Source organism: Gopherus evgoodei, chromosome 7, assembly GCF_007399415.2.
Source record: "Gopherus evgoodei ecotype Sinaloan lineage chromosome 7, rGopEvg1_v1.p, whole genome shotgun sequence".
Taxonomy (NCBI): domain Eukaryota; kingdom Metazoa; phylum Chordata; order Testudines; family Testudinidae; genus Gopherus; species Gopherus evgoodei.
In genome coordinates, this window is record NC_044328.1 from 98,687,106 (window position 1) to 98,714,273 (window position 27,168).

Here is a 27,168-nt window from a genome sequence, read left to right on the forward strand (position 1 = left end):
GCCCCAGTGTGTAATTTCCATCGCCCTGCAGCGGCAGGGCCACACAAAGGATAAGAGACCTGCTGTTGCTGCCAGCTGAGGGAAATCCTCCCTGAGCTCAAGTGGGAGTGGCCTATGCTGCTTCTGGAGCCAATGGGCCAAGGCTCCTCATCCTGGTTCCCCAGGCAGGGTTAGGGGCTTGTCTGCAGCACACAGGCCCTGATGTAGGGCAGAGTCTAGCACTGACACCCCTCCTCCCACAGTGCACCTCACCCAGACGTCACCTCTGTTCTCTAGGCCCATGAAGCTCTCCAACTCCTCCTCAAGCCGGCCTGGCCCCAAGCCCTGGCCCCCGTGCAGCTGTTGGCTCAGATCCTGTTCTATCAGCTTCAGGTCCTCAGATTCCAGTGGGCGGCTCTTGCTTAGCTTCTCCTGTAGGCCATTGGCTTCTTGGGTTGGGGAGAGGAGGAGCCGTGGAAGTTAGGGAGGTGCAGAGAGGAGATAGCCCCTGGGGACCAGCTGGGGTACTGGTGGGGAAAGAGGGGCTTGGGCTGGATCCCACTGGCACGTGGATTGCCAGGCAGAGACAGCTGAGCCCCGCTGAGCGAGCATCTCCCCACCCTAAGGGAAGTACTGATCTTGGGAAGCTGGCACAAGTCAGTCCCCCAACAGTCACGAGACGTTTGAAAAGATGACGGCTTTGGACTGTCTCTGGACTTGCCCTGCCCATTCCATGCATGAGGGGGCGCTGCCCATACCCCTTGCCTAGGTAAGGTGATGTAGGGCAGGGGGGTGAGAGCTCCTGCTGCAAAGCCGCTTCTGCTCCTCCCCTGCCCAGCACTTAATTCTGCCTCCCCAGTGTCCAAACCAAACCTGTTCCCCCAGCCCCATCTGCTGTGGCCTCACTTCAGCTCTTCCTGGGGTTCTCTCCCCACCCTCTTCTCCCAAGCTGGGCATTGCAAGGAGGGAGAGGGCAGGAGATGAGCTATCCTGAGGTGCTGGGCTCTCGCTCCTCCCTCCTCCTCTCAGCCCACCTAAGCCTTTCTCATGGGGGGGACACCTAGCGAACCCTCAGGACTGCTCTTCTCCCCTCCACCTCCCCTCCTGGGGGAATGGTTCAGGTGGCTGACCAAGGGAGAGAGAACTCTTCCTTCAGCAGCTCTGATTGGTTGCTCTGCCCCAGGAGGTGGGCAAGTGGGTCAGGCAGCCAATCAGAAGGAGCTTCCCCCAACCGCCTGCAGGGGTCAAACTCAGGCAAAGGGCTGAAGCTTCTGGCGCCCTCCCCAGACAGGGCTGCAACCCAGCCAGCACCTGTCACTGGCAGAGCATCCAGAGGGGTGGCAAGGGGCATGTGGTGCCCAGACAGACAGCTGAGCTGCAAAAGCAGGGTCACAGGGATACTAGGCATGGATAGCTGAGTCCAGATCACAGCAGCAGCTCCTCCAAGATTCTCACAACAGAAGGAGCATCAAGCCAGCAAACCAGGTGGTGATCCCCCGATTCTTCTCCCCAGGCGTCCTGACTCCCAGCCTCCTCCAGCTCCAACCCACTGGACCCCTTTCAGAGCTGGGGACAAAGCCCAGGAGCCTCTCTAGGTGTTACCAAGAGCTGTGTTTAGCCGGGGTGGAGGAAAGGGTGGAACGACCTCCCAGCGGTGGCTCACCTGAGACACTCAGTGCTGTCAGCAGGTCATGCAGGTAGAAAATCTGCTGGGGGGAGACCAAGAGGTGCAGGGATCCCAGCTTCCCATCCAGCTCCAGCTGGGGAGAGGAGACAAGCAGAATTCACTAGGCAGGTTCCTCTCCCCCCCCCCCCCCCCCACACCTCCACTGAGCAGACCAATGGGCCCATCCAGTCTGGCTCTTCTCCCAGCCACAGGATGTTCCTGAGGCAGCGAGTTCCACAGGTGAACAGCATTAGGTGGTGCACTGTGCCACATCTCCATAAGACCCCCTTTCAGCTGGGAAAATGGGGAGTTGGGATCCCCCTCACCCAATGTTTCTCACCTTGGGCCCGGGAAAGGCCTCGTTCTGCTTGAGTTTGATCCTCATCTCCATGTAGCCAGAACAGCTGCCAATTTGCAGGGGACGGTCAGGAGACTCAGGCGCCTCTCCACTGGCTGAGGACAACGACTCGCTCATCTGGGATTGGGGCTGGGAAGATGGAAAGGAGAAGAGTTTGGTTGCTACAAAGGGTGAGGCTGGTTTGGGACCAGCAGCCCCTCCCATCCCAAAAGGATTCAGTGGGCTCTCCCTGCATGGCAGCCAGGGCATACCGAGCTGCCAATGCACACAGCTGGGGAGAGAACCCAGAAGCTCTCTCTTACAATCCCATGCCTTGTGTTCAGATCAGGATTCCTAGGTTCCTTCCCAAGCCCTGAAAAGGGAATGAGGTCTAGTGGTTTGAGCAGGGGGCAGGGAGCCATGACTCCTATACATTAGACCCACTCCCCTCCCTCAAGCAGGCCCACCTCTCCCCTCCCACGGCTGTGCCTGGAGGTACCTGGGGGCCAGGCACAGGCGAGGCTGCGCTTTCAGGGAACTCCTCGTAGTATAGCTGCACGCCACTCAGCTGCAGGATCTTGTGCACGAAGGCCGGGGGTTGGTGGATGTCAACTGGGAGCACTTGGTTAGGGTCCTTCACTGCCTCGTCGCAGTAATCCAGCCTGGGGGAGTGAGTCACAGGGGACAGAGTTAGACACAGCCCCATGGGTACCAGAGCTGGGCCAAAGGTGGCCTCAGACAGCCGGGTACTTAGCACTTAGACTAGCACTTAGAGCACTGAGGGGCCTGGGAGACAGGACTCATAGTTCTATCCCCAGTTCTGGGGGAAGAGTGGGGCCTGATGGTTAGAGCAAGGGATGCTGAGAATCAGGAAGACACTGAAAGGGGGAAGAGCACCCCTCACTGAAGCCCCCACATGGCTCCTGTACCACTCCATTCCTTTTGGGATGTCTCCCATCCAGGTAGCAGCCTGACTTAGCCCAGCTTAGCTCAAATTCTGACAGGATCCCCAGGGGAACAGTCTCCTTCTCCACACTTCATCAGAAACCCCCTTCCACACTCAGGAGCAGAACCCCCATTACCTTTTAATATGCACCTCTAGGGCCACCCCAGTCTGAGAGCTGCTGGGTACATGCTCCACCCGAACAATGGTGTCCAGGAACGTCACCTTGATCCTCCGCAGCACTGGGCAGGGGATGCCAGAGAGAACCAAAGACGTTAAGGGACCATCTTGCAGTAATTACCTCTGTTTCCATCTGTAGCTCTCAATGTGCTTACAGAGGAGGGCAGTATTATTATCCCCATTTTACAGATGGGGAAATGGAGGCACAGATATTTGCCCAAAGTCACAGTGGTAGACCTGGGAATAAAATCTAGGTCTCCCAAGTTCCTACTCCAGTGCCCTATTCACTAGGTCATACTATCTCCCACCCCCAGGAGCTCTGCATTAAGCCTCTCCCCTCTGTCCCATATTGGTTCTTATGGAGGGCGGGTTATCTGGCATTCAGCCACACAACTGACATCTGCCACAATCTCTCTCCAACTATTCCCCTTTGGGAGGTTAGGGGTGCAGTGGAGTGGTATGTTTTGGGAGCATTTTATCTATCTTCTACCCCAGTGGTCTCCAAAGGTTTTTGAATGTGCACCCCTATCAGTAAAAATGTTTTGAGCATGCACCCCTGCCGCGCCGGCTCTACCATTTTTGCCGAAGCAAAAAAAAACAAAACCAAAAAAACATGCTCCTCCTGCCGTGCACCCCCTACTTTGGAGACCACTGTGCTACCCTTCTGTACATGTTACCCTGAGTTTATACCAGAGAAGAAAAGTTGCTTACCACTGAGATTAGTGGTTAGACTGGGAGCCAGGACTCCTGGGTTCTATTCCCTGCTCTGAGACAGGAGTAGGGTCTGTGTGGGTTAGAGCATGGGAGGCTTGGAAACAGAACCCAAGAGCCCAATCTCCAACTCTGGGACTGGATTTGGTTCTAACAGGTCACAGCAGGGTGGGACGACGAGTCAGGATTCCTGAGTTCCATTCCTGGGTCTCCACCTGCCCCTTGGTTCCCCATCTGCAATGAGATTCTCCTTGGCTCTTGCCCTAGAAGATCCTGGGAGAGACTCACCCGTCTCGATGGTCTGGGCGAACATCTCGAGGCCCTCAAGAGGCTGGGGGGGCTCCTCAGCCTGGTCCTTCAGGCACTCCTGGGCCAGCTGCATGCTCGTGGTCATGCATGATGACCAGCTCTGAGACTCTGTTCCCGGGGTGGCTGCGGGAACGGAGGAGCACTTCGTTACTGAGGGGCAGTGAACTCTGAAGGCACTGCCAGCCCCATCCACCAAAGGCAATGCCCAGCAGGCACACACTCACCATCCACCTCAGAGCGCAAAACAAAGGCACAGAACAGGAAAGGGACTCAGGCAGAAACAGGATCCAAGCCCCAGGCTACCCTAGCACTAGGCCTTGGTTTCCACACCTAACGTTGGGGATAGTTCTTCCTCTGTCTCGAGCAGGGACTGTCTCTCACTAGGTCTGTGCAGTACCCGCCCCCAGAGGGCCTGGTCTCAGGCCTGGAGGGGTCTGTGCAGCACCTAGCAGTGATGGGGCTGGGGCTCATACTCTCACCCTGGCAGGGGGTGGGGAGAGATGTCTGTAGGAGCAATTTTAAGAGCCCCTATTAATTATTTCTGCTAGCATCCAAGCAGCCCCTCAGCTCTGAAAGGGCTAACGACCCTCCAGAAGCAGCCACTCGCTCCCAGAACCCCAGCTGGTGAGGTCAGTCCCCACCCTGGAGCCCTCACGTCAGGTGCAGTCCATCTCCGTGCGGTGCGCTAGCAGAGACCCCAATCGAGGCGTGGCTGGGACAGGGGCAGGATCCCCAAGAGGTTTGTTAAAACCACCTCTCTTGCAGGTAGCAGGGCAAAACTCACATGGGGGGACCCCACTTCACACAGTTGGCCAGCTGTGACCTTTGATCATCACCAGGGCTTATGGGAAATGCCAAGCAGGGCAAGAGATGCTGAGCACCTCTGCATTGCAGGGAGAAAGAACAGCAAATTAAGACATCAGTGCCAGCTACCGGCCTGCCCCTGGGACCACACACTCTGAGAGCTCAGGCCTCCGCAGCTGGAGCTAAAGGAGCAACACCCCTAATAGGCACAGGGAGCAGGCACTAGCCAGAGCGCAGGCTGCTGTGGCCATGTCCCTACACCAGGAGGAGGCTGGGAGCAGCCCCACCCCACAGGCCCAGCTCTCACCACTGCGGTACTTGGGCCGGCACGTGATCTGCAGCCCTGTCACCTCCACGGTGCAGTTCTCCGTCACTAGCGCCGACCAGGGGATAGTGACCGCGATGCTGTTGATGAAGCCATCCACAATCTCCAGTGGGGTGCTCACTGACTCCAAGAGCTCATTCACCGACTGCATGGAGAACAGAGGAACATTCAGACAGAGATCACTCACCTGAGACAGAGATGCGTCCACCTCTGGGGTGGGGCAAGGAGGCTGTTTATACCAGGATCCCTTGCCTAGCGCTGATACAGGTACCTCTGGAGTGGAGTGCGGAATCCAGCAGATATTCCCTTCACTGTCGCACAGGGTATTTGACCAAAGACAGCAGAGAAAGTGGATGTCAATTTTCAAAGTTGCCCTCAGCTGAGAGCTTCATGGAGTTCACATTTATTTAACCTCCAGGCCCCAAAGTGATTGTGTAAGGATTCAAACTGGCGGCATCTCTGAGCCAAGGGATTTCCAACTTGTTGCTAAGACCACTAAGCTCCTGCGCTCCCATGGGCTCCTACCCCTTCAAACCTTCCCTAATGAAGGACAGAGGGGTTAAGCATCACACCAAGTATTAAAGGTAACGTTGATACCTACCATTCTCTGAATAGGTAAACTGAGGCAGGGAGGGTGGGGTCACACAGCAAGCCAGGGCAGAGCTAGGAATAAAATCCAAGAGTCCTGACTCCCAGCAGCCACCCCAGCTTGTGCCACTGCTTGGCTTGCAGTTTGCTACCTTTTTGGAAACAGGGAGCTGACTCAGCACTGCATTCCCCACTCCTCCAGGCAGAGGCAGCTCACAACTTCCTAGTGCCTGGAACAGCCAGATTCCACTTCAGGGCCCATCGTTAACCTCAATGGTGAGTGGTGAAGTGTGTGAATCCAACTGGCCTGTCCACATTCCAGCAGGGTACAAATACCCTGGGCACTTCAAGCTGCACTTCCTGTCCTAGGCTAACATGCCCTGTAGTGCCCCGCTCCAGAGCTGGCTGTATGTCACCAGCAGCCAGCTGATTCTTGCATGCTGCACTCTTATCTGGGAATCCTCCCTCTGATGCCAGATGACATGGATTGTTGTTCTAAAATCTACTCTGGTGAAAAGGGCTGGGGAGGTCGGGTGACTTGGTTGCAAAACTATTTCAGCAGAGGAAGTAGCAGGCTGTCTGTACAAGGTTTCCAGCTATTTAATTGAAGGCCTCATAGAAATGCTAAGTATTAAGGCTACTGGATTATTCTGACAATAACGCTTGGGATCCCAACTCAGTTCGGAGACCCTCCTCATCAGGCCAGAGGCTGCACAGCCCTGCCTTGCCCCCTCCCAAGATCAAGGGCCCTATGGCACCAAACATTGCACACAACAAGATCAGGGTCCCCCGTCATACCAGGCACCGCATAGACCAAGATCAGGGTCCCCTAGCACTGCACAGATCCCCCCCCTCAACCCAAATCAGAGGCCCCCATTGGGCTGGGAGTCACAGACCCCCACCCCCAGACCAGATCAGGATCCCCCAATCGCATCAGCCCCCACAAGGACAGTTCTGGCCAGTCCCTGACCTGATGAGCTTCTAATCGAAACAGACAAAGGATGGGAATGGAAACTGAGGCACAGAGAGACAGTGGCAGAGCTGGGACTAGAACCCAAATGTCCTGCCTCCCAGCCCAGTGCCCTGGCCACTAGACAATACTGCTCAACAGGAGCGGAACGAGGCAGCCAGTCCAGCGGCAGCCAGCTGAGGTTGTATTGTGCCTCCTGGAACAGCTTCCTGGAAAGCCAAGAATAGGGAGGGTGATTGAGACATGACAGGGAGGGGAGGGCAGGTAAGGAGGGACAGTGGGACACAGTAGTGGCGATGGGGACACACACAAGGCCAGTCCCAGCATGCCAGGGGAACATCATTCTAACAGGTGTACAGTGACCGCAGCTGCTAATTATAACCCACTCATGAAGGACAGCAGCCCTGTTCCCCAGCAGGTAGGACAACAGCCACCTCTGTGCAAGGGGTGGGACTCACTGGCACTAGGATTACGGGCTGGCTGGCCAGCCCAAAATGGCAACATCCCCCACTGCCACCCCCTGGCCTGGCAAGGAAACTAAGGCAGGGCTGGGCCAGTGCAGAGAACAAGAGGGCGCAGATTTCCTGAGGGGATCTAGTGGGTTAGAGGAGGGGGGCTGGGAGTCAGGTCTAGCAGTAAGCAGGGGGCTGGGAGAAAGGACTCCTGGGTTCTATCCCAGCTCTCCTGCTAATTCACTGTGTGCCATTGGGAGGTGCAGCCCCTGTGCCTCAGTTTCCCAATCAGAGACAACACCTCTCCTCTCCCCCTCCCCACAGGGAAGCTCTGTGCTTGTTTTGAAGCCAGTCAGGAAACCCTGAGTCACAGAGCAGATTAATGGGCAGCTCCAGGGCTGGCGTGAGCCCAGGGCATTCATCAGCCCTGGGGTCTGATCGCTCACTTACCCACACTCTCCCCTCCCCCTTTGGTATTTTCTGTATCTATGGCACACCATCAATACATGCATGCAGCGCAGCCTCACCCACGGTGCCAGGCTAACCCCACAACCAGCAGGGCACAACCAAGAGCAACTGGCATTACCAAGCCACTCGCAATATAGCACCACCACTTGAGGGCCTAGAGCTGGAGACAGAACCCAGGAGTTCTGGCTCTTTGCCCCACTCTGACTCTCTTGACCCCACTCCCCCATTTTGATACTGACATCAGAAATATCTCCCCCTCAATTGCTACACACAGCAGTGGAATTCCATTTCTCACTCTACCACTGAACCCCCATGCAAGCTTGGGCCAGTCACTGCCATTGCTCTGTGCCTCAGTTTACCCATGTGTAAAATGACCTTTCGGGGGAAGAGAAATGGAGAAATTTATTATTAACGTTAGTGAGGCTTCCACAGAGGATGCCACAGATGCAGCTTAGGAGAGCCCGGGGGGTCCATTCCCAAAACAGGGAGCCAAAGAGACTCTAGCAAATTCCAGAGTGGCCAGGCAACTGTGGACAGAACAGGATTAAATGAGGCTGCAGCACCTCAGATGCCATGAGGAGCCCATTCCCCCTTGGCTGTCAGGGCCCACCAGCCGGGGGAAGCAGTGCAGGCATTGGGGGCAGCATCAGGCAGGGATCCCTGGGCAAGAGACAGCCACAACTCATTAGCAGACTGTCCGCCAACAGCCTTGCTCCCCCCATGCCACCTCGCTCCAATCAGACCCCATTCCCCTTTCCTTTGTCCCAGGGCCCAAATATCCACCAGCCATGAGATGTCAGGATCTGAGATGGTACAGGTGGCAGAAACCTATGGGGACTCTCCCCACACCCCCAATCCTCCCAGCTGCCCCACCCCTAAGGTGGTTGCATTTCTGGGGCAGGGGAGTGGAGAACTGGGACAGGAGATGGGAAGGTGGATGGCCACATGCATCAGCTCATGGCTTTACAGCGCCCAAACCTGGAGGCCAGCCAATTCACCCAGCTTCTGTGGTGTCCGCCCTCTCTGTGACTGTGACCCTGTCCCACCTCCATCTCCATTAACAGCATGTGATGCAATAATGGGGGCTTGATGACCAATGACCCCACAGGCAGCAGCCATGAAAGCTTTGAGCAGGCCAGGGAAGACGCAGAGGTACATACATACACTGCACTGGGATCAGCTCCAGAGGAAACAGACACCCAAGAGCCATCTGCTGCCAGAGTCCAATTCCCAAAGGTTGGATCAGAACGCGACCACTGCCACCAGGGACATGTCACACAAAAGCACCACCCCATAATGCCAGGGACACTTTCAGCGACTGAGGGGCTCAGGAGGCAGCACTTTCCCCTCCCAGTCAGTGCTGAACCCAATGTCCCAGCCCCAGAGTGGTGCTGAAGGGGGCTTGTGCTTCAGAAAGTGGAGTGCGGACTTAGCAGGGGGTGCTCTCCCCTCTGCAAGAGTTCAAAGGTGAATCACAGCACATGCTTGCAAGCAGGGTTTCTCAAACTGGGGGTTGGAACCCCTCTAGGGGTCATGAGGTTATTACCTGCAGGGGTCACGAGCTGTCAGCCTTCACCCCAAACCCCGCTTTGCCTCCAGCATTTATAATGGTGTTAAATATATATTAAAAAAGTTTTAATTTATTGGGGGGGTGTCACACTCAGAGACTTGCTATGTGAAAGGGGTCACCAGGACAAAAGTTTGAGAATCACTGAGCATAACCCATCCCTCAGCCTCCTAGGCTCTTCTCTCCCCTGCATTCTGTTGATGTCCCTCAATTCCAAGCCACAGCCTCACTGATTGGCTCCACTCTGATTCTCCTTCCCAACCTCCCCCACCCCACGAGCAACGCACCCCAGGCCCCATGCTGCTTCCTTGTCCCCTCATTCCCTTCACACTGGGGCACTGGAAACTGGGCCCTGACACTCGCCACAACACAATGCTGGGCTATTATTTGGGACCTGATGACATGACCTACGACTCAGGGACATACCCCACTTCCCTAAGACACTACACCTGGGGTGACAGCAAGGTTATTAACCCAGCAGCTACAGCAGCCCCTCCCCCACCTCAAGGTGGGCAGAAGACAAGGAACAGTGGCCCAGCTCCAAGGAAGGTGGAGAAACTGAGGCACAGCACTGCTGCTAATATAAACCAGGGGAAGAAATGTAAGGGTGGGCTAAGTGGGTGAATGGCTCAAATACAAGCACACACCCCACATGGGGTAAGACTACAGAGTTGGGCTCCCCAGGAGTGGGGGTGAAACTTCTAGCATTAGCTTCATACCAGCCTAGATAGGGGTAGGAGACAGAGCACTGGACTAGAAAAGGGTGGGTGTCTGTCTGTCCAGCTCTTTCCTGGTTGTCTCACATCACAGAAGATTACGGTTGGAAGGGACCTCAGAAGGTCATCTAGTCCAACCCGCTGCTCAAATCAGGAACAATCCCCAGATGGATTTTTACCCCCGTTCCCTAAATGGCCCCCTCATAGATTGAACTCACAATCCTGGGTTTAACAGGCCAATGCTCAAACCACTGAGCTATCCCTCCCCTGCAGGAGTAAGGAGACTATTAGCCAGGAGACTGGCCAGATAGGCTCAATGGAACTTCACCTCCAGCAAATGAAATCCACAAGGAACAGGCCATGGAAATATACCAGCATCAGCACCCCACAGACCATCCTAGCACACAGGGTGGGAGTTGAATTAACCAATTCCTCCATGAGGCCACTTCCCAAGTGGTCCATTCCCCCCTCGTCCCAAAAACACACAGTGCAGTTAGTGCTCTATAAGCTGGGTATTTCAGAGACACAACCCTGAGCAAGGAGTACTGCCTGGACAGCTGGGAGACAGTGAAACACACAAAGGATGACAACCCATCCTGAAGCTAATTTCTTCCTGGTGGAATCAGTCACTGTCACTAATCGCACCCACCCTTTCTTCCCAGTCACCAGTCTGCTTTCTGGCCCTGCATACACCTAGTCCCTACCCCAACCCCCTCTCACCCACAGAGTCACACTGCCCTGTGTCCCTCACCTACGTATATAAGCAGATGCCTCTCAAGATCCTTGCTACTCCTCCCTGAGCCCCATCCCAGGCCCTCAACCCTATGGATCAGGGGATATGACTCCCATCTGGGCTCCCCACATCACCTGGTTCTCCCCTCTTCCCCTTCAGCTCCCAGCTACAGATCTAGGCCCATGCCACCTCCAATGCCTCAGCACAGATTCCAGCCCCACCCCAACCAACCTTGCCCTCCACCTCCACCTCAGCATCCTGTTTCCCGTTTGGCTTACACTGTCCTTCTCCAAGGCCCCGCAGTATCCTGGGCCCCAGATATGGACCCTGCCAGCAGTTCCCAGCCCCTCACCCATACATTGCGGTCGATGTCCCCCAGCCCGGGTACCAATCCCAGCCACACTCATCCAGTGCCCTGGCTTCCCCTAGTCCCAACCAGCCCCCTCACCCACGTCGAGGTGGATGTCGTGCAGCACACAACCTCTCCCCTCCAGCTCCCCACCCCCCATGTCGAGGTGGATGTCGTGCAGCACACAACCTCTCCCCTCCAGCTCCCCACCCCCCATGTCGAGGTGGATGTCCCGCAGCGCCCCCACTCTTGCCCCGGCCCCTCACCCAGATGTCGAGGTGAATGTCCCGCAGCGCCCCGGCGCCCTGGTACAGGTCCAGGCTCAGCTGCTCCAGGCTCAGCCGCTCCTCCAGGTAGTGGCCCAGGTAGTGCTGCAGCAGGTAGCGGCAAGCCCGCTTCTTGATGGAGCTGGACCAGGGGAAGAACCAACGGGACATGGCTGGGTGGAGGACAGGGGGCCTGGAGGCAACTCTACCCAACCCGGGGTGCGCCCTCCCCACCTCCACTTCCCTCTGCCCCGCTCGGCTCCGCGGCCGGCTTGTTTTCTCCCAGCACTGGCCCGCTGGCAGGGCAGGCCCCGCACTGATTGGTTGGGAGAATGTGGCCCGTCCCCTCGCGCTCTGTTCTGATTGGCTCCTCGGGAAAGCGCCACAAAGCGACCCAGGCAGGTATGAAATAGAGTCCAGAGACCGAGACTGCGTGTGCGCACGTTTTTGCCGCTGTGAAGGGGCTGGGACCGTGCATGCGTCCCACTGACCAGAGCAACAAATGGACTCTTCGGGCGCTAAATAGGTCCCGATACCTCCTTACTGCGCATGGGCGCAGTGGGCTGCGCTAGAAAGCGACACCCCTAGTGCCAGATACGTGCCACCCACCCGTCCGCACAGCGCATGCGGGAAGGGGCCAATACGAGGAAGTGGAGTGAAATAGTTCCTAAGACCCCATTTTACAGACAGGGAACTAAGGCAGAGGCTATGTGATTTGTCCAAGGTCACACGCAAATAAATAGCGGAGACTAGACTCGAGGCTTTTGAGTCTTAGCCACTGGACCGTCAGCCAAGAGCCCCAGATAATACCATGCCTGGAAGGGGACATGGTGAGGGATGGGAAAGCTTCAATTAAACATTGGCGGGAACTTAGCGGGATGCAATAACATTGTGATGTCTTCTCAGTGGAATGTGATGTCATCATTCTGTGTGGTGATGTCACTGTGCTCTTTTGTGGTGTCATTTCACCCTCCTGTAATGCCATAATAAAGTTGGGCCCAGACAGGGCCATGCCCATAGCACATACCAGTTCAGTCTCCTGAGGACTGAAATGCTTTAGCTGTGATGTTAACTAAAATATTTGAACTTAATATATGGGTAACTGGGTGAAATTCTTTAGCCTGTGATATAGAGGAGGTCAGACTGGAGATGATCTAATGGCCCCTTCTAGCCTTAAATTCTGTGAAACTGTTAAACCAACCAGAAACTCCAGCTGGGAGGAACAAAAGCAGCCAAAAGAAGGACCTTTGGACAGCCAAAGAACTGCTCTCAGTTTTGGTAGAACTTTCTCTGCCATATGCTGATTGGCTGGTTGCTCTAATCCTCTACCACCCTCACACTCTCTTCATTCTGCTTCACTCTACACCTGTCTCTCTTACCATCTCCTCCCTTGCCCTGTCCCCCTCATCATCCTTTTCTACACCTTTCTTCCCATTTAGCCCCTCCGCTCCAAAATAAAACCTCCCCATACCCCAAAAATCATTAAACTAACATACTGTTTGCTGCCATCACATAGATTGCTCTGCCTATGTAGGATACCCCTTCCCCCACGCTGTGTCTTTCTGATCTATTGAGATTGTAGGATCTTAGAGGCAGAATCTGCCTGCTACTCTATGTTTGTGCAGGGCTTAGCACCATGGGGTAGCATTCTTGTCTGGTCCTTAGGCAATACCATACTAAACTTGATGAACAACAACAATAATAGTACTGCATTGTAACATCAACTGTGTTACATTGTGATATCATAACACTGTAGTTTGATGTCATAGCGCAGCATTATGATGTCATTGCATTGCTTTGTGATGTCCTAGCACTATATTATGATGTCATTGTGAGACAGTGATACCATCGTGCTAGCTGTATTGTGGTCAGTGTGCTTCCTCATGATGTCACCGTGTCACATTCTGATATCACATTGTGATTAGCTGTGTGATGTCATAGTGCTGCACCGTGTTATTACAATGCCATTGTACCCCAGGAAAATGTCAACAACTGGCACGGATAAAAGCCAGTGAGGCATTGTCAAAACATCACCCAATTGCACTAGAATGCCTCCCGGTGGTAGTGCAGAAATGTCACCCTGGCAGCACATGCAAAGTGCCCTCGCTGTGGCACACCACCACAAGCTGGTGTCCATATGCTGCTGCAGCATCGAGCACTACAACATCATGACTACCCAGGCAGCAGCATGGCCCATGGAGGGGATGCTGTGGTATCTTATGGTTTCCCCAAATTCTCCTGGCAGCTGCCAAAACCCCACAAACTGAATCTTCCACAGGGAAAGTGGGAAGATTGTGGAGAATCCATGATGGGCAGCAGCTTCAGCTGTGGTTAGACAATTCCTTTCCTATACTTGTTCTGTGTTTGTACAGCTCCTAGCACAATTGGGACCTGGTCCGTGATTGCAACTCCTAGAGCTACTTCAGTACAGAGAACAAATAACAATAGTGTGACATTCTATACCTTGGGGGAGTGTGCTGTAACCCCATATTCCTCATTTTCATATAATCGTGATCTTACATATAAAGCATGCCTTGTAAGGTATCAGGGGAAAGGTTATGATCTGCTGAAAGTCATTTCTCTATCCATATATGCGCATCATTAATGCATATGAAGTTATGAGAATTGTGTTCTATGGTGGTCACTAAAACATGCTGTAAATTGGGGAATCAGCCAGATATTAGCTCCCCAGAGGCAACAGGCGGGGTGTCAAACAAGCCATCAAGAGCCATTGTCTAGCAAGGGAACTACAATGCAGTGACTCACCTTCATGAGGCCACACCAGGGAATTGCTCAACCTTGCCTGGGGAGACTCAGTAATGCCCCCCTGACATGCCTGGACATGTGCTCCCCAAACACATGGACTGAGTGTATAAAACAGACAGAGTGGACACATACTAGGCCCTTCTCCTGCCCACACCTTCTCTGGAAGCAAGTAAGACACTGAGAAGACGACAAGACTCCAACAGAGGAGATTGGCCCAAGTTTAAGGAACAAACTGTATATTAAGAACTGCAATATCCAATGGGGTGAGAAAAGGTGCTTAATCTAGATGTTGCTCAGTCTAATAGGGTTGAGAGTTTAGACTGTGTGCTTATATTTTATTTAATTTGGTAACCACTCTGACTTTTTGCCTTAATATCACTTAAAATCTATCTTTGTAGTTAATAAATTTGTTTGTTTATTCTACCTGAAGCAGTGTGTTTGGTTTGAAGTGTGTCAGAGACTCCCCTTGTGATAACAAGCCTGGTACATATCAATTTCTTTGTTAAATTGATGAACTCATATAAGATTGCAGCGTCCAGTGAGCACAACCGGACACTACAAGAAGGAGGTTCCTAGGGTTGTGTCTGGGACTGGAGATATTGGCTAGTGTCATTCGGTTGCACAATCAAAGGAGCAGATTACGTGCTAGAGGCTGTGGTGAACAGCCGAGGAGTGGTGGTTCCCACAGCAGAGCAGGGTAAGATTGGCTCCCAGCGTCAAGGATTGGAGTGACATAGCAGATCACCAGTCCGGATAACACCAGAGGGGAACGCCACAGTCATCTTATTTTCTAACAATAATAATCTTATTTTCCATCTGCCTCCAACAGGCAACTCCACAGGCTCCTCAGCAATCACAAAATCAGTGGCCAGCAGGAACAATCAATTCCAAGAGCCCAGTTTCCACTACAATAAGGCCAATTTGGTGCAGCAAGCAGAGGAAGCTCTGTGAAGCCACCTGCTGCTGCTTAGGAAAATTACAAGTGGTAACATGATGCTGTTCTTTCTCCTCAGGTGTACTGCCTGGCCTCCGCCAGCAACGAAATAATAACGTACAGCACCTAGCACAATGGAGCCCTGGCCTGTAAGTGGGGCTCCTAGGCACAGCTGAAATGCAAATCCCAAATACCAATGTAAACTTCTGAAAACCCACACCCGCTGTGAGGGTTTGTGAGCTGTGACGGAGTGATCAAAGGGCATCAGCACTGAATGGTTGTCTCCCGGGGAAACAACTGGGTAGCTACTGGCAATGCCAAAAGGAATCACCCGGCCCAGAAGCCTGAACACACAGCTGCACCTGATCCACAGGGGCAGAGACTGTGCTTCTCCCCAGCCAGAGGGTGGCATTTCCATGGCCACAGACACAACACAAGGCCCAGAAGGAACATTTGAATCATAGAATCATAGATTATTAGGGTTGGAAGGGACCTCAAGAGATCATCTAGTCCAACCCCCTGCTCAAAGCAGGACCAATCCCCAAATCCCTAAGCGGCCCCCTCAAGGATTGAACTCACAACCCTGGGTTTAGCAGGCTGATGCTCAAACCCAGGGCCTTGTAAACGGGGCTGAAGTGCAGGAATTTGCTGTTTTCCATAGATCTGTAACTCTCCAACACTTAAAGAGAGTGTGTCTACATGTGTGTTTGCGTGTGTTTGCGTGTGTGTGCACGTGCGTCCCTGCTGCCTACAGCCAGAGGGAATGAGCCCTGCCTTGTGTGCAAGCACACACGCATGCATAAGAAATTCCTTTGCTAAGTGTGTGCGTTTCCTCCTTTGCTGCTGAGTTATCCCTGAATAGTGTACCTAGGAAAACCAAGGTTCCCACAGCCAGGTAGACTCCAGGAGAGAAACAGATAAGCAACTTGGGGATTCAGAAGGACTGGGGCACTGTTTCCAGGGTCTAGGCAGCTCAAGAAGGGTGTCAGAAATGCGGTATAACCATGGGAGACTGAGCGCAGGGACAGGGAATCAGACTCAGACATAGGGGGCTGAGCAGGAGGGATCCAGGAGTTGGAGCCCATCACTACAAACCAGTGCCCATTTTGAAACCAGGATGGGACCAGTTTGTGACCCCAGAGTATTAGCAGGTGGCTGCCCCACCTGGCTACTTAACATAGCAAACACACATTGCATACGGTCCATACAGTCCCCAGGCTTGGACCATTGCAGTCAGTACTACTTCAGGAGGAAGAGCATCCCATTGATTCCTCAGCATGGCTTTTAGTCAGCTGATGATGCTATGGCAGGGGGAGTGTCACCAGACGGTGCTGTCACACATAGCCTTACAGGTTATTTTCCCCAGCCTTGAGTCTTTGAAGCCACATTGTATCACTGTTGGTTTTGTGATGTAAATATTTTCTTTCCAGATGTGCTGCTGTTGCAAGCAGCAAGAGAATCTGCTCTTTGCTTGAATCTTTTTAAACCGCATCAGTTCTGGGGGGCAGAGTAGCTCCCTGGGAACTGGGCATGGGTGTTTGGGTGGAGTTTACAAAAAAAGGGATTGTCTGTAGCTCTGTTTGTGTCCACCTCTGTTCCAGGACTGGTGCATATAGTACAGGGGATAAACAGGCTACACTAAGAAAATACCGACTGATTCTGTCTCACTCACTTCTCCTCTGACAGGAAACCAATGTACAAGGTTCTGACCCCAGCTATGGCTGATGGGCGGCAATATTAAATAGGTGCATTTCAACAGAGGTCACACAAAAGGCCTTCCATGTCAAAACCCTTTCTAGCAAATGGAATTTTCTATATAGCTAGTGGATATGGAGAAAGGTTAAGTATACAGAATAAAACACCGTCATGTTAATATGTGCTAAAAAAATGGATTCAAAGTCCAATCTACCAATTCTGCCCCAGCATTTGCCAGTCCCTGATGAGCCATGTGTAAATCAGTTGTGAAAAGCACTGCAAGCAGGTCAATTCCGTGTAGTATTGGATATGTGCCAGAAGGAGTTAACTAGCTCTCTAAGGGTTTACAGTCAGCCTAGTGGGAAGAAATGTCTCCCCTCTTCATCCTGTGGCAAATGAACTCCAAAAAACTGAAAATCCAAGCTGCAGAATCCCAGATAAAAAGGACCTTTTCAAGATTTTGCTTCTGTGATAAAAGGCTGGTTGTCTGGTTCTATCTCTATCTAGTTCTGTAGTGGGGCCTATCATGCTAGTATCTGAGCCTCCCATAGATTGATAGATTTAGCCCCATAGCCCCCACGGGGCAGGGAAGCATCATTAGCGCCACTTTACAGATGGGGAAATTGAGCACTGAGCGACGAAGTGACACGTCCCAGGTCACACAGGGAGTCAGGATTTGAAGTCAGGTCTCCAGAGTCCAGTCCAGTGCCTGACACAAGAGCCTGTGTTTAAAATTTGGTTTTCTTGGTTCCCCTGGCTTCTTTCCTCAGTTCTTCTTTCTTGCTCCTTTTCTTCCTTGCTCTGAAAACAAAGGGAGAAAAGAAGAACAAAAGCACCAAACAGCTGAATCATTAAAAAGAACTATTCATAATGAATTACTCTCTCTTTTCATCCAAGGCTTGTGTAAAGTGTTTAAGATCTGTCCTTCTATCCATCCCCATATATACCTCCTAGATAGCAAGCTATCCATCCACTCCTAGATAGCAAGCTATCCATCCATCACCATGCACACACATCCCCAGTTATCTCAAACACCCCAGCTATCTATCCAGCCATCCCCATACACACCACCCCCTATCCATCCACACACACTGTATCCATCTATCTATCACACATTCACACTCTCGTGTCCATGTACACACACACCCATGTTTGCGACACACACAGTCCTGCCTCTGCCCTCACATAGTGCCCATCATACCCACCTGTCCTCCACCTGCTTCATCGTGTCGGCTAGTGGGACCCCCAAGGTCTCTGGTAAGCAATTGACCAGGATGCCAGCTGTGATGGGCACTGCCCCGAACAGGAGCAGGGGCAGGAAAGAGACAAAAGCCTGGGTCATCTGCACCATGGGGGCTGCCACTGCTCCCAGACGGGCCATCATGAAGGTGACCCCCAGCCCTGTCTGCCTGGGGAGAAAGAGAAGCCACAGAGAACTGAGCAATCCCATTAAGGCTGGATACATTATAAAAATAAGCAGATGGTATAATTTGCATATTTTATGAATAGGTAACTCTTTATTTGCATAACCCCCTTGCAGTCAAATCCATTCATTCCCATTCATCAGTTCTCAGCTCCACCTCCCCATTGGACATATAAATACATCACTGGCCTGCTCCCTCCATCAAGATCTGCCCCAGGCACAGCTCCAGGGCTCTCCCACTGGGACACTGAAGCAGCTGCTTTAGACCCCAGGTGGGGGAAGCTGAAATCAGGAGTGTCCCAGCCAAATGGCGAGGCTCAGTAGGATTTCCCCCAGCAGGACCGGAGGGCGCAGATGTTTGGAGACATCCAAAGAGCTCAACCATGTCCCAGCTGAGGAGGGACTGGAATGGCTAGCTGAATGAGGGAGGAATCCCAGGGAGGGACACCTTGGACCTGAGCAATGGGACCCTTAGGCTGGGCCTCAGGGCATCATTCCTCACCGTGCGGGGGGTATTAGATTGAACATCTCAAGTCACTAGGTTCCCAGCCCTGCTCCCTGTGCTTCAGGCAATGCTGCCTCCATTGATGCTGTCCAGCAGAGGGCGCCACCCCACTCACCTGATGACAGTGGGGTAGAGCTCAGTGGTGTACAGGTAGGAGCAGCTGGCGGAGGAGGAGAAGAGCCCTTTTCCCAGGACAGTCAGGGTAATCAGCAGCACCTCCATGTCTAGGGGGAGAGAGGGGAGGAGGACCCAGAATGCATCAGGCTGAGAAGAGCCCCCACCCCAATGTGCTGTATCCCCTTTTGCTCTGGGGGTGCCTATCACTAACTCAGAGACCCAGCCCTGGGTGATGGGCAGCCCAGGACCAAACCTGCCACGCTGGTGTTTCATGGTGCCATAGCTGGGCAGGGGCACCGGTCACTTACAGTCCCCTGGGCCACCTGTAGGGCTACAATCTCGGCCACTGGCCAAACCTCCTTCCCACCACCAAAGCCACCCAGCTTCCACCGCATCATCAAAGGCTCAGTTTTCTGCACAGCAGGGAGGACGGGATACCAGGCTGGATGGGCCCATTGGTCTGATCTGAGATGGCAGAGAGTGGGGGCTACCGGGTCTGATCTGGGCTGCACTGCATGCTGGTGAAGTCCAGAGCAGCGGGGAATGCTATGCTGATTTGGCCGAATGCCCAGGACTCACCCTGCGGCACGGGGACGCTGGCCAGGATGAAGAGTCCCCCCAGGACCAGGCAGGCAGCCTGCGTGAGCCGGCGCCCCAGGCGGTTGGCGACGACAGCCACCACCATGCGGAAGGGCACGTCCACAGCGCCAAAGATCAGCTGCACCAGGAAGATGCTGATGCCCTCAAAGCGCTGCAGGTCGAGGGCCAGGTGGAAGAAAGAGAAGCTGTTGGAGAACCTGTCGGATGGGATGGGGAGAACTGAGGTGAGGGGGGGCTCAAATGGGGAGAGAGTCTAGCTGTCTCCCAGCCCCATTCCCCTCTGTTTGTCTCTCCCTCTCTTTTCCGTCTGTCTCCCCTTCATGTCTGTCTCTCCCCGTCCTCTGGTCTGTCTGGTTCTCCCTCCCCACTTCTGTCTGTCTTTGTCTCCAGCTGCTCGGGTGGGGGGAAGGGAGAGAGACTTGTCTGTTCACATGGGGGGATCCCCACAGGGTTTGGTGACATCCACATTTACTTACAGGGGGTTCCCCCACTGGAGAAACTCCCTGCCTAATTACAAACCCAGACACTTGGGGGCCAAAGCAAAACTGAGCCTCCCCCATGCCTTCTCTTAGCTTAAGTCAGTGCTGTGGGGATAAACACTCTGCTGACCATGGAATCCTCCGGGAGAGTAAGCAGCATGGGGACTAGAACTCAGATCCTCCTGCCATCTGAGCCCCGAAGGGAATCCCCCTCCTCAGCCAGCAGTACAGGGCTCTGACACACAGCTGACCCTAAGTCTCGTCCCCGGCTACCTAAGCCCTAGGAGAATCCCCCTCCTCTGCCCCTAAGCCTCACCTCCTGCCATCTTAGCCCCAGGGGAATCCCCTCCTCTGCTCCTTAGTCTCACTTCATGCTGTCTAAGCCCTGGGGAATCCCCCTGCTTGGCCAGCAGTATAGAGGCTCTGACACAAAGCTGCACCAAAGCCTTGCCCCCTGCCATCTAAGCCCAGGGAAATCACACTCAACAAGAGACAATGGTGCAATCACCCTCCCCAGTCAGTTCATCGCACTAGTATTGTTAGCCTGGGGAGGTACCTATGGAGGCAAGGGGAGCCCCTTACCAGGCCAGCATGAGGCAGCAGGTGACCCCACGCATGGGCGCTGTCCGGAACAGGTCCAGGGCAGAGCGCCGGGAGGGCCCTGAGCTCTCTTCCTCCTGCTTCATCTTCAGCCTCAATATCTGGGGAGGGAGACAAGGGTGGAGCTGAGAGCAGGGTAGAATAATCACACCTCTTCTCCAGAGAGGGAGATGGGCAGAGCCAGGGAGAGAGAACCCTGGGGCTTGACACCCAGTCCCCCCATCTCTAGCCACTAGACCCCACAGTGTATCCTGTGCCCCATACCTCCAGGGAGATGCCCTCCCCCTCTGGCTTCTCGCCGTTGATCTGGGCCACCCGTTGCAGGTTCCTCAGAGCCTTCTCAGGCCTGTGGTTGATGATGAGCCAGTGTGCAGACTCTGGGATCCACCTGGAGAGACGCGGGGGGTTGCACCGGGGCTCAGAGAGAGAGAGAGTGGACGGCATGGTGCCTGCTGAAGACTGGGCACCCATGTCCCCAGGGCTCTGGGCAACAGATCTGGGATTTTGTGCTTCCCTGACAATTGGTCTATCAGGGGAACAGGGTTACAGGGTCTCCATTTGGACCAGGCGACAGGCTATCGCTGCCATGGGGTCTGGGCCCCCTCTGGGCTCCCAGACAGAGGGTCCTGCAGCTCCTGAGCCCATAATGCCACCCCTGCCTGAAGCTGTGGCTCCCTGTGGATGTGTGCTCCTCAGCCCCAAGGGCACCTACCAGCTGTAGAGGAAGAAGAGGAAGAAGGGCACTGAGGATGCCAGCTGCAGCTGGCGCCAGTCACGGATGGCGTATGCCAGTCCAGCCAGGAGCAGCTGGCCCAGGGTCAGGCTGCAGGCGAGGATAGTGGACACCATGGCCCGGAACTGGGATGGGATCCACTCCAGGGCTGGGGGCAATGGGTAGGATGAGACGCGGCACCCTCCAACCTCACCCTGCTTGCCCAACCTTGGGGAGCAGGGCTCAAACCCGCACCCCTCTGCACTGGGTGGGCCCAGGGTGGGGCAGTGGGGGTAGAGCTGCCCCCCATGCACCCACACATAGAGCCTGCCCCCCAGAACCCTCATACACACTTCCCTCCCTCCCTCCCCTCCCCAAACCACCTCCCTATTTCCCCCTGCCACACAGCCCCTCACACAGTCCCTTCCACACAAAGCCTCCAATCACAGCTCCCCCACAGCCCACACCACCAGCCCCCCACATACATCCACTCTTACACACATGCCCCTCGCTGTCCCCCATTCTTCACACACCCCCAGTCCCTCAGGCCCCACCCCCAACCTCACACTCACCCCCCCATGCCAGCTCCCCACTCACTCAGGCTGGTGCCATTGAGGATGAAGCCCGCAGTACTCATGCCACTGAAAAAGCGGAAGGCGCAGTAGGCTGCCAGGTTGGGGGCGAAGGCGGCGCTGGTGCCCATCACACCCATCTGCAGCAGGGACCAGAGCAGCAGTGCCCGGCGCCCCAGTCTGCAGCAGGGGAGACAACACCATTGGAGAAAGGGGGGATACGGGCTAGATGGGCCCATGGGGCTGATCGGGGGGGCAGGTATGAGGGGGATACGGGCTGGATGGGCCCATGGGGCTGATGCAGGGTGGGATACTAGGCTGGGCTGATCTAGGGAGGATACTTAGGTGGATGGGCCCATAGGGCTGATGTGTGAGGGGATCCCAGCTGGATTGGCCCATGGGACTAATGTGGGAGGGGCAGGGAGGGGGGATACTCTTTTACTCACCTATCCGCCAGGCCCCCGAGGACCGGTGCTCCCAGCAGCACCCCCACCATGTACATGGACTGGGCAAAATCCTTGAGAGCACGCTGGCCACAGACCAGGTTCCACTGGAGAGGAGTGGGGAGAGGGGTGTGAATCCAGGGGTGCCCCATGGCACTCCGCACTGCTGGGCAAAGGGCTGACTGCATAGTCAGATGGGCTTCACGGACACAGCTGGCACAAAGGGCCAGGAACCACAGCTATGTCTCCTCCTCCCACCTGAGCTACCTGAGTCCTGGCTAGTATCTGTACCCTGGCAGCAAGTAGGGGCCAGGGCCCGACTGTGCCAGGCATATGTCCAGCTGAGCCTCCCACATCAGTCAGTGCCCAGCCGTGCCACCCACCACACTTGTGCTGCCCATGCCTGTCTATGACAGGAATCCCTAACTGCGCCATCCATGCCCACCTGAGCCCACCTCCGTCTCCTGAGCTCTCCCCATTCCACCTGAGCCACATCTGAGCCCAACTCTGGTCTCCAAATCCCAGTACCCTCCTGTGCCATCCAAAGCCATTGATGGGTTCTCAGTGCCTGTCTGTGCCCCTTCCCCATTTGCCACTGGGCCATCTGAGCTCACCTGCACCCACTTGGTCAGAGCACAGCTGGGACATCCGAGCTGTTCCTCCTGTCCATCCTCACCAGCGCCAGCCCAGCTGCCCCTGTTGCCCCTCCCCACCAGCACCAGCCCAGCTGCCCCTGCTGCCCATCCCACCAGTGCCAGCCCAGCTGCCCCAGCTCATCTGTGCCACCCAAAACCTCCCTTGCATGCCCACCTGCAGCTCCCATGCCCACCTGAGTCCTGTGACCCCCACACCTTGTACCCAAGCCTGCCAGCACCCATGCCTTCAAATGCCCTCTGCCCCTTTTATGCCCTGCTGATTCCACCACACTCTCGTGTACCACCCATTGCTGCTGACAAAGCCCTTAGCCCCACCTTGGCCCGGCACTGTCCGTGCAGCCTGGACTGGAGCTGAGATTCCACAGCCCCGCACAAGGGCTGGGGGGACAGGACAGCGTCCCTCCTCCCCTGCCAAATCTGGGGTCTTGAATGATGGGTGGGCCTGGACCAGGGGATCATGGGTTGTACCAAGTGGGTTACTATGTAACCCAGCTGGTCATGGGGCAGCTGGCAGCATGACATGTCACGGGTGTGCTAAGAACAGGAGAAGGGATTGGCACAGGATCCCCGCCAAGGAAAACACCAGGACTGTCATCCATTATCCCGGCTCTCAGATGGGTGACTCAGGCTGAATTTCTGCCACAGCAGGCTACTATGGGCTGGCAGGAGGGGCACAGAGTCACAGGCCCTTGGGCAGCGCCAGGAGGGGTGATGCCAAGGCAGAGGTGCCACCCTGTAGAGCAGGACTGAGCCCAGGCGCTGCTCCATGGCACACCAGCGCCTGTTGAAGCCCCCCACCATTCCCTGCAGCACTGCCCCCCCAGCACTGCGCTGGCGTACTGGAGTCAGCACTGCCTGCGAGGAGGCAGTGCCCCCTACTAGGTCCCCCCTCACCCGGCTCCCTAAAGCACAGAAACTCTCAGTGCCACGCGGGGGCCAGCACCAGTTCAGAGGGGAGTGCCCCCCGCTGAGTCACCCAGCTGGCTCCCTGTGGCACGGCATCCCCTACTGCTGGGGTCAGCACTAAGAGCACCCCCTAGGGAGCCACCTCCCTTCTCCCTGCAGTAGCACAATCAGTGCAGACTCCACGGGAAAAGCAGCCCCTAGTGAGCCCCACGCCTGGCTCCCCAGAGAAGCTGAGAACTCTGTCAGGGTCTCCATCCAACTACTGAACTAGCTGGGCCTTAGCTGAGGTGACGAAACCTCTGAGAGGGTATCTCAGGATCTCACTGAGTCATCATGGAGCATGGCCAACCGGGCAGCCTCCAGGCTAGCTCCTCCCACCTCCAGCTGGCTCAGAAGCCCCGCCCTGTGTCACCTCCCGGCTGACATTGACTGCGCAGGCAATGCAAGGGTTCCCTCTAGTGAGTCAGGGCAGCACGGGGGTCCCTGCACTGCAGGGCTGTGAGCACCCATCATTTGCTCCAGGCCCTGCCAGGGCACAGCCTTGGTCCTGGTCTACAAAGGCATTCATGGATCAGATCATAGCTACTGTGGAGACATCTCCTCCATGTCAGGCTGACCAAGGCAGGGAGCTCCTGCAGGGCCACGGTGACCACAAAGCCCAGGCTGGCTGCCACAGAGATAAGGTGTGGCCAGCCAAGTGGTTCAGGCCCAGGGAGAACTTCCAGAGAACGTGAAGCTAAGCCACAGCCCGACAGTCCTGCTGCTTGTTAGATAACACTTTGCCACCAAACTGATCCAACAGCCCCCTACATCAAGCACAGTCTGTATGCCCCCAAGAGGAAGGAGAGCCAGAGATGCCATGTAGTCCATTAGGCACCTTGCTATGCCAATCTAATGCATGAGACAGGCTCAGATACTATGGATGAGAGCACAAAACCGAGGGGGCGGGGTGGATGGATGGATAGGTGGTTGGGTGGGAACATAGATAGATGGGTCGGAGAATGGATAGGTGGCTGGATAGATAACCAGCCTGTAATGTTGTCACAGTTCCAGGTCCCCGCTCCCCTGGAATGATCCCCTCACGCTCCCCTCTGTACCTCCGTGATGATGGTGGAGTTGAAGACACTCCTGTCGTATGCCCATCCATCCAGGCAGGGCTCAGTGGCGTTGGTGCTGGTGCCATTAGGGGCCAGAAGCTGCCACTGTGGGGTGCTGAACCGCAGGCACCTGTCTGGCTCCTGGTTGCCATCCATAGGAACGTAGATCTTCAGCAGGTCTCCAGTCACCTCTGTGGTGGCATTGTCTCCGACCGGGATGTAGCACCAGTGCCTGGGGACAGCAGCTGTGAAGTTCTGCAGGAAGTTATGGGAGGCCACCATGAGGAGAGGGAGGAAGACCAGGGCGACAAGGATGGTTTGGAAGAAGCCCATACGTTGCTCCTTCTCTAGCTGGACATCAGGGGCCATGGAGGCTGTGGGGAAACCTCTTCCTGACTGACTGGTTGCTCTTCTTCTCCAGAGCCCCTGGCTCGTATAGCAATCAATCTATCTGCCCTAGCCCGGCCTTTGGCCCTGGTAAATCTTTGACCAGCATCAAGGGCAGAGTCAGGTGGGAGGCTGAAAATGTGGAGGAAGTGAGGAAGGGAACAAGGTCCAGCAGAGGACATACTTCTCAGAAGCATTACTCATCTACTAAGGTGCTGGGGGGATGGGGCAAGTAGCTGGGTCATGAAATTGGAAATGGGACACAGACTCTTTCCTCTCTAGGGGGTGCTCGCAGCAATCCAGTGCCAGGGTGGGGTGCTGGTTTGGTAGGGGCGGTGGGGAATGGGATATTGGGGCATTTCCCTCTAGGGCTTGGGTTCCGATTTGCCTGTGTGACTGATAGTCATTCCCACATGATGGCTCACATGGTTGGAAGCTGTGGAATCCACTGAGTCCCGCTCCAGTTCCCCCACGTCATGGATGCTTCTGAAAGCCTGCGGCATTAATGAGCCACGGAGACCTAGTGGGCAACGGACAGGAGTGTTGCGTTTGATGAGAGAGGATTTAACCAGAATGGTAGCAGACCCCCAGCGCAGCCTTGCCCCTGCCTGGCACTGAACTTTGGGGGTGGGTAGAGCCTAGAGAACTGGATTGAGAATGAGCGAGGTCCTGTATCAGGAGCGTCACAGACTCCAACCCAGATCAGGGCCCCATTGTGCCAGGTCCATCACAGGCCCCAACCAAGATCAAGGCCCCTATCATGTTGAATAGACACACAGTGAAAGATAGTCCCGGTCCAGAAGACCTGACTATCCAAACAGACAAAAAACAGATTATTCTCTCAGTGACAGGTTGGACCCCTCGTCCTGGATGCCACCTGATGTGCTGGGGTTCCACTGAGCCCGCCCGTTCCACCAGCCTGGGCTTCCTCACCCTGTCCTTGCTGTGCTAGGCCCTCAAGCCTTCTCCAGCACACACAGGTAAGGACACACCCAGCTGCAGACACAGACTGAAATCAGCTGCATGGGAAGATTCAGCTCAGGACTTTATCCAGCGCTCACGTGCACACCTTCTTTGGGGTGTAAACCCAAAATCACATTGTCTTTCATTGTATAGAGAGATCTGTACAGCCTAAAAATTGCCCCCTCCATATATGTGGAGGGAGATATGCACAGCTTCCCTCCCCTCAATATGAATTGCACAAACTGGGTTTTGAAATAAACAAGAAATAAGTTTATTGACTACAAAAGGTTAATTTTAAGTGATACTAAGGGATAGCAAACAGAACAAAGCAGATTATGTTAGTAAATAAACAAAAACCCAAACTGAGTTTAACACATTAGATGGGTAGGATATAAATTAGCACATTCTTACCCTGAGTGATAAACAGGCTGGCAAATTCTTCAAGCACAAGTTGCTTTGGCTTTCCCAGGCTTTCATTCACAGGTTAAAAATCCTTCTAGCCTGTGACCATCACTTCCCACAGTTCAGTCCTTGTTCCTCAGGTGTTTCCAGGTGTGTTGTTGCAGAGAGAGTGAGGCCCCCATAATGTCCTTTTCCCCCTTTTATGTCTTCCCGTGAGTCAAACAGTTCCTATTGTGTAGTGCGATCTCTGAGAGGTTTCTATTGTATGCAGTTCCTGGGGTAACCCTGGTGCTTGTGTGCATTTCCTCAATAAGACATTAACGTTGTTAGGCCTTTTTACTGTTGTACCTGAAAGGCTGCTTGTGGGTGTTTTCAATCTCACGATATGTTTCAGTAACACATACATAGCCAAGCTTCAGAACTTCACATACGACGACAGAACATACAATCCAATGAGATATTACTGTCTAGCGGATCAAGACTTTTAGAACGATATCTCACAAGGTATACTTTGTACAAGACATATCCTAATTACATGACAGTAGTGA

At 54.5% G+C, this 27,168-nt stretch overlaps 2 protein-coding genes across 2 annotated transcripts in view; both read right to left on the reverse strand.

Annotated features, from left to right (window-relative positions):
* ATG2A (autophagy related 2A) overlaps positions 1-11,650 on the reverse strand; it is a 37,704-nt gene extending 26,054 nt beyond the window's left edge. The window contains 8 exon segments of the mRNA XM_030568810.1: positions 264-428; positions 1,643-1,739; positions 1,986-2,132; positions 2,482-2,644; positions 3,065-3,167; positions 4,105-4,248; positions 5,237-5,399; positions 11,364-11,650. Of these exon segments, the coding sequence (XP_030424670.1) occupies positions 264-428; positions 1,643-1,739; positions 1,986-2,132; positions 2,482-2,644; positions 3,065-3,167; positions 4,105-4,248; positions 5,237-5,399; positions 11,364-11,534 (1,153 nt within the window). The 5' untranslated portion in view covers positions 11,535-11,650.
* A 5,836-nt stretch (positions 11,651-17,486) lies between these two features.
* On the reverse strand, positions 17,487-25,237 carry LOC115654628 (solute carrier family 22 member 6-B-like). The gene is made up of 10 exons (XM_030569156.1): positions 24,869-25,237; positions 22,213-22,316; positions 21,792-21,946; positions 21,195-21,363; positions 20,747-20,870; positions 20,465-20,583; positions 19,383-19,600; positions 18,802-18,910; positions 17,964-18,167; positions 17,487-17,559 (listed from the first exon to the last, which is right to left on the reverse strand). The coding sequence occupies exons 1-10, from the start codon at positions 25,235-25,237 to the stop codon at positions 17,487-17,489; spliced, it is 1,644 nt and encodes a 547-aa protein (XP_030425016.1).
* Positions 25,238-27,168: the final 1,931 nt, after the last annotated feature.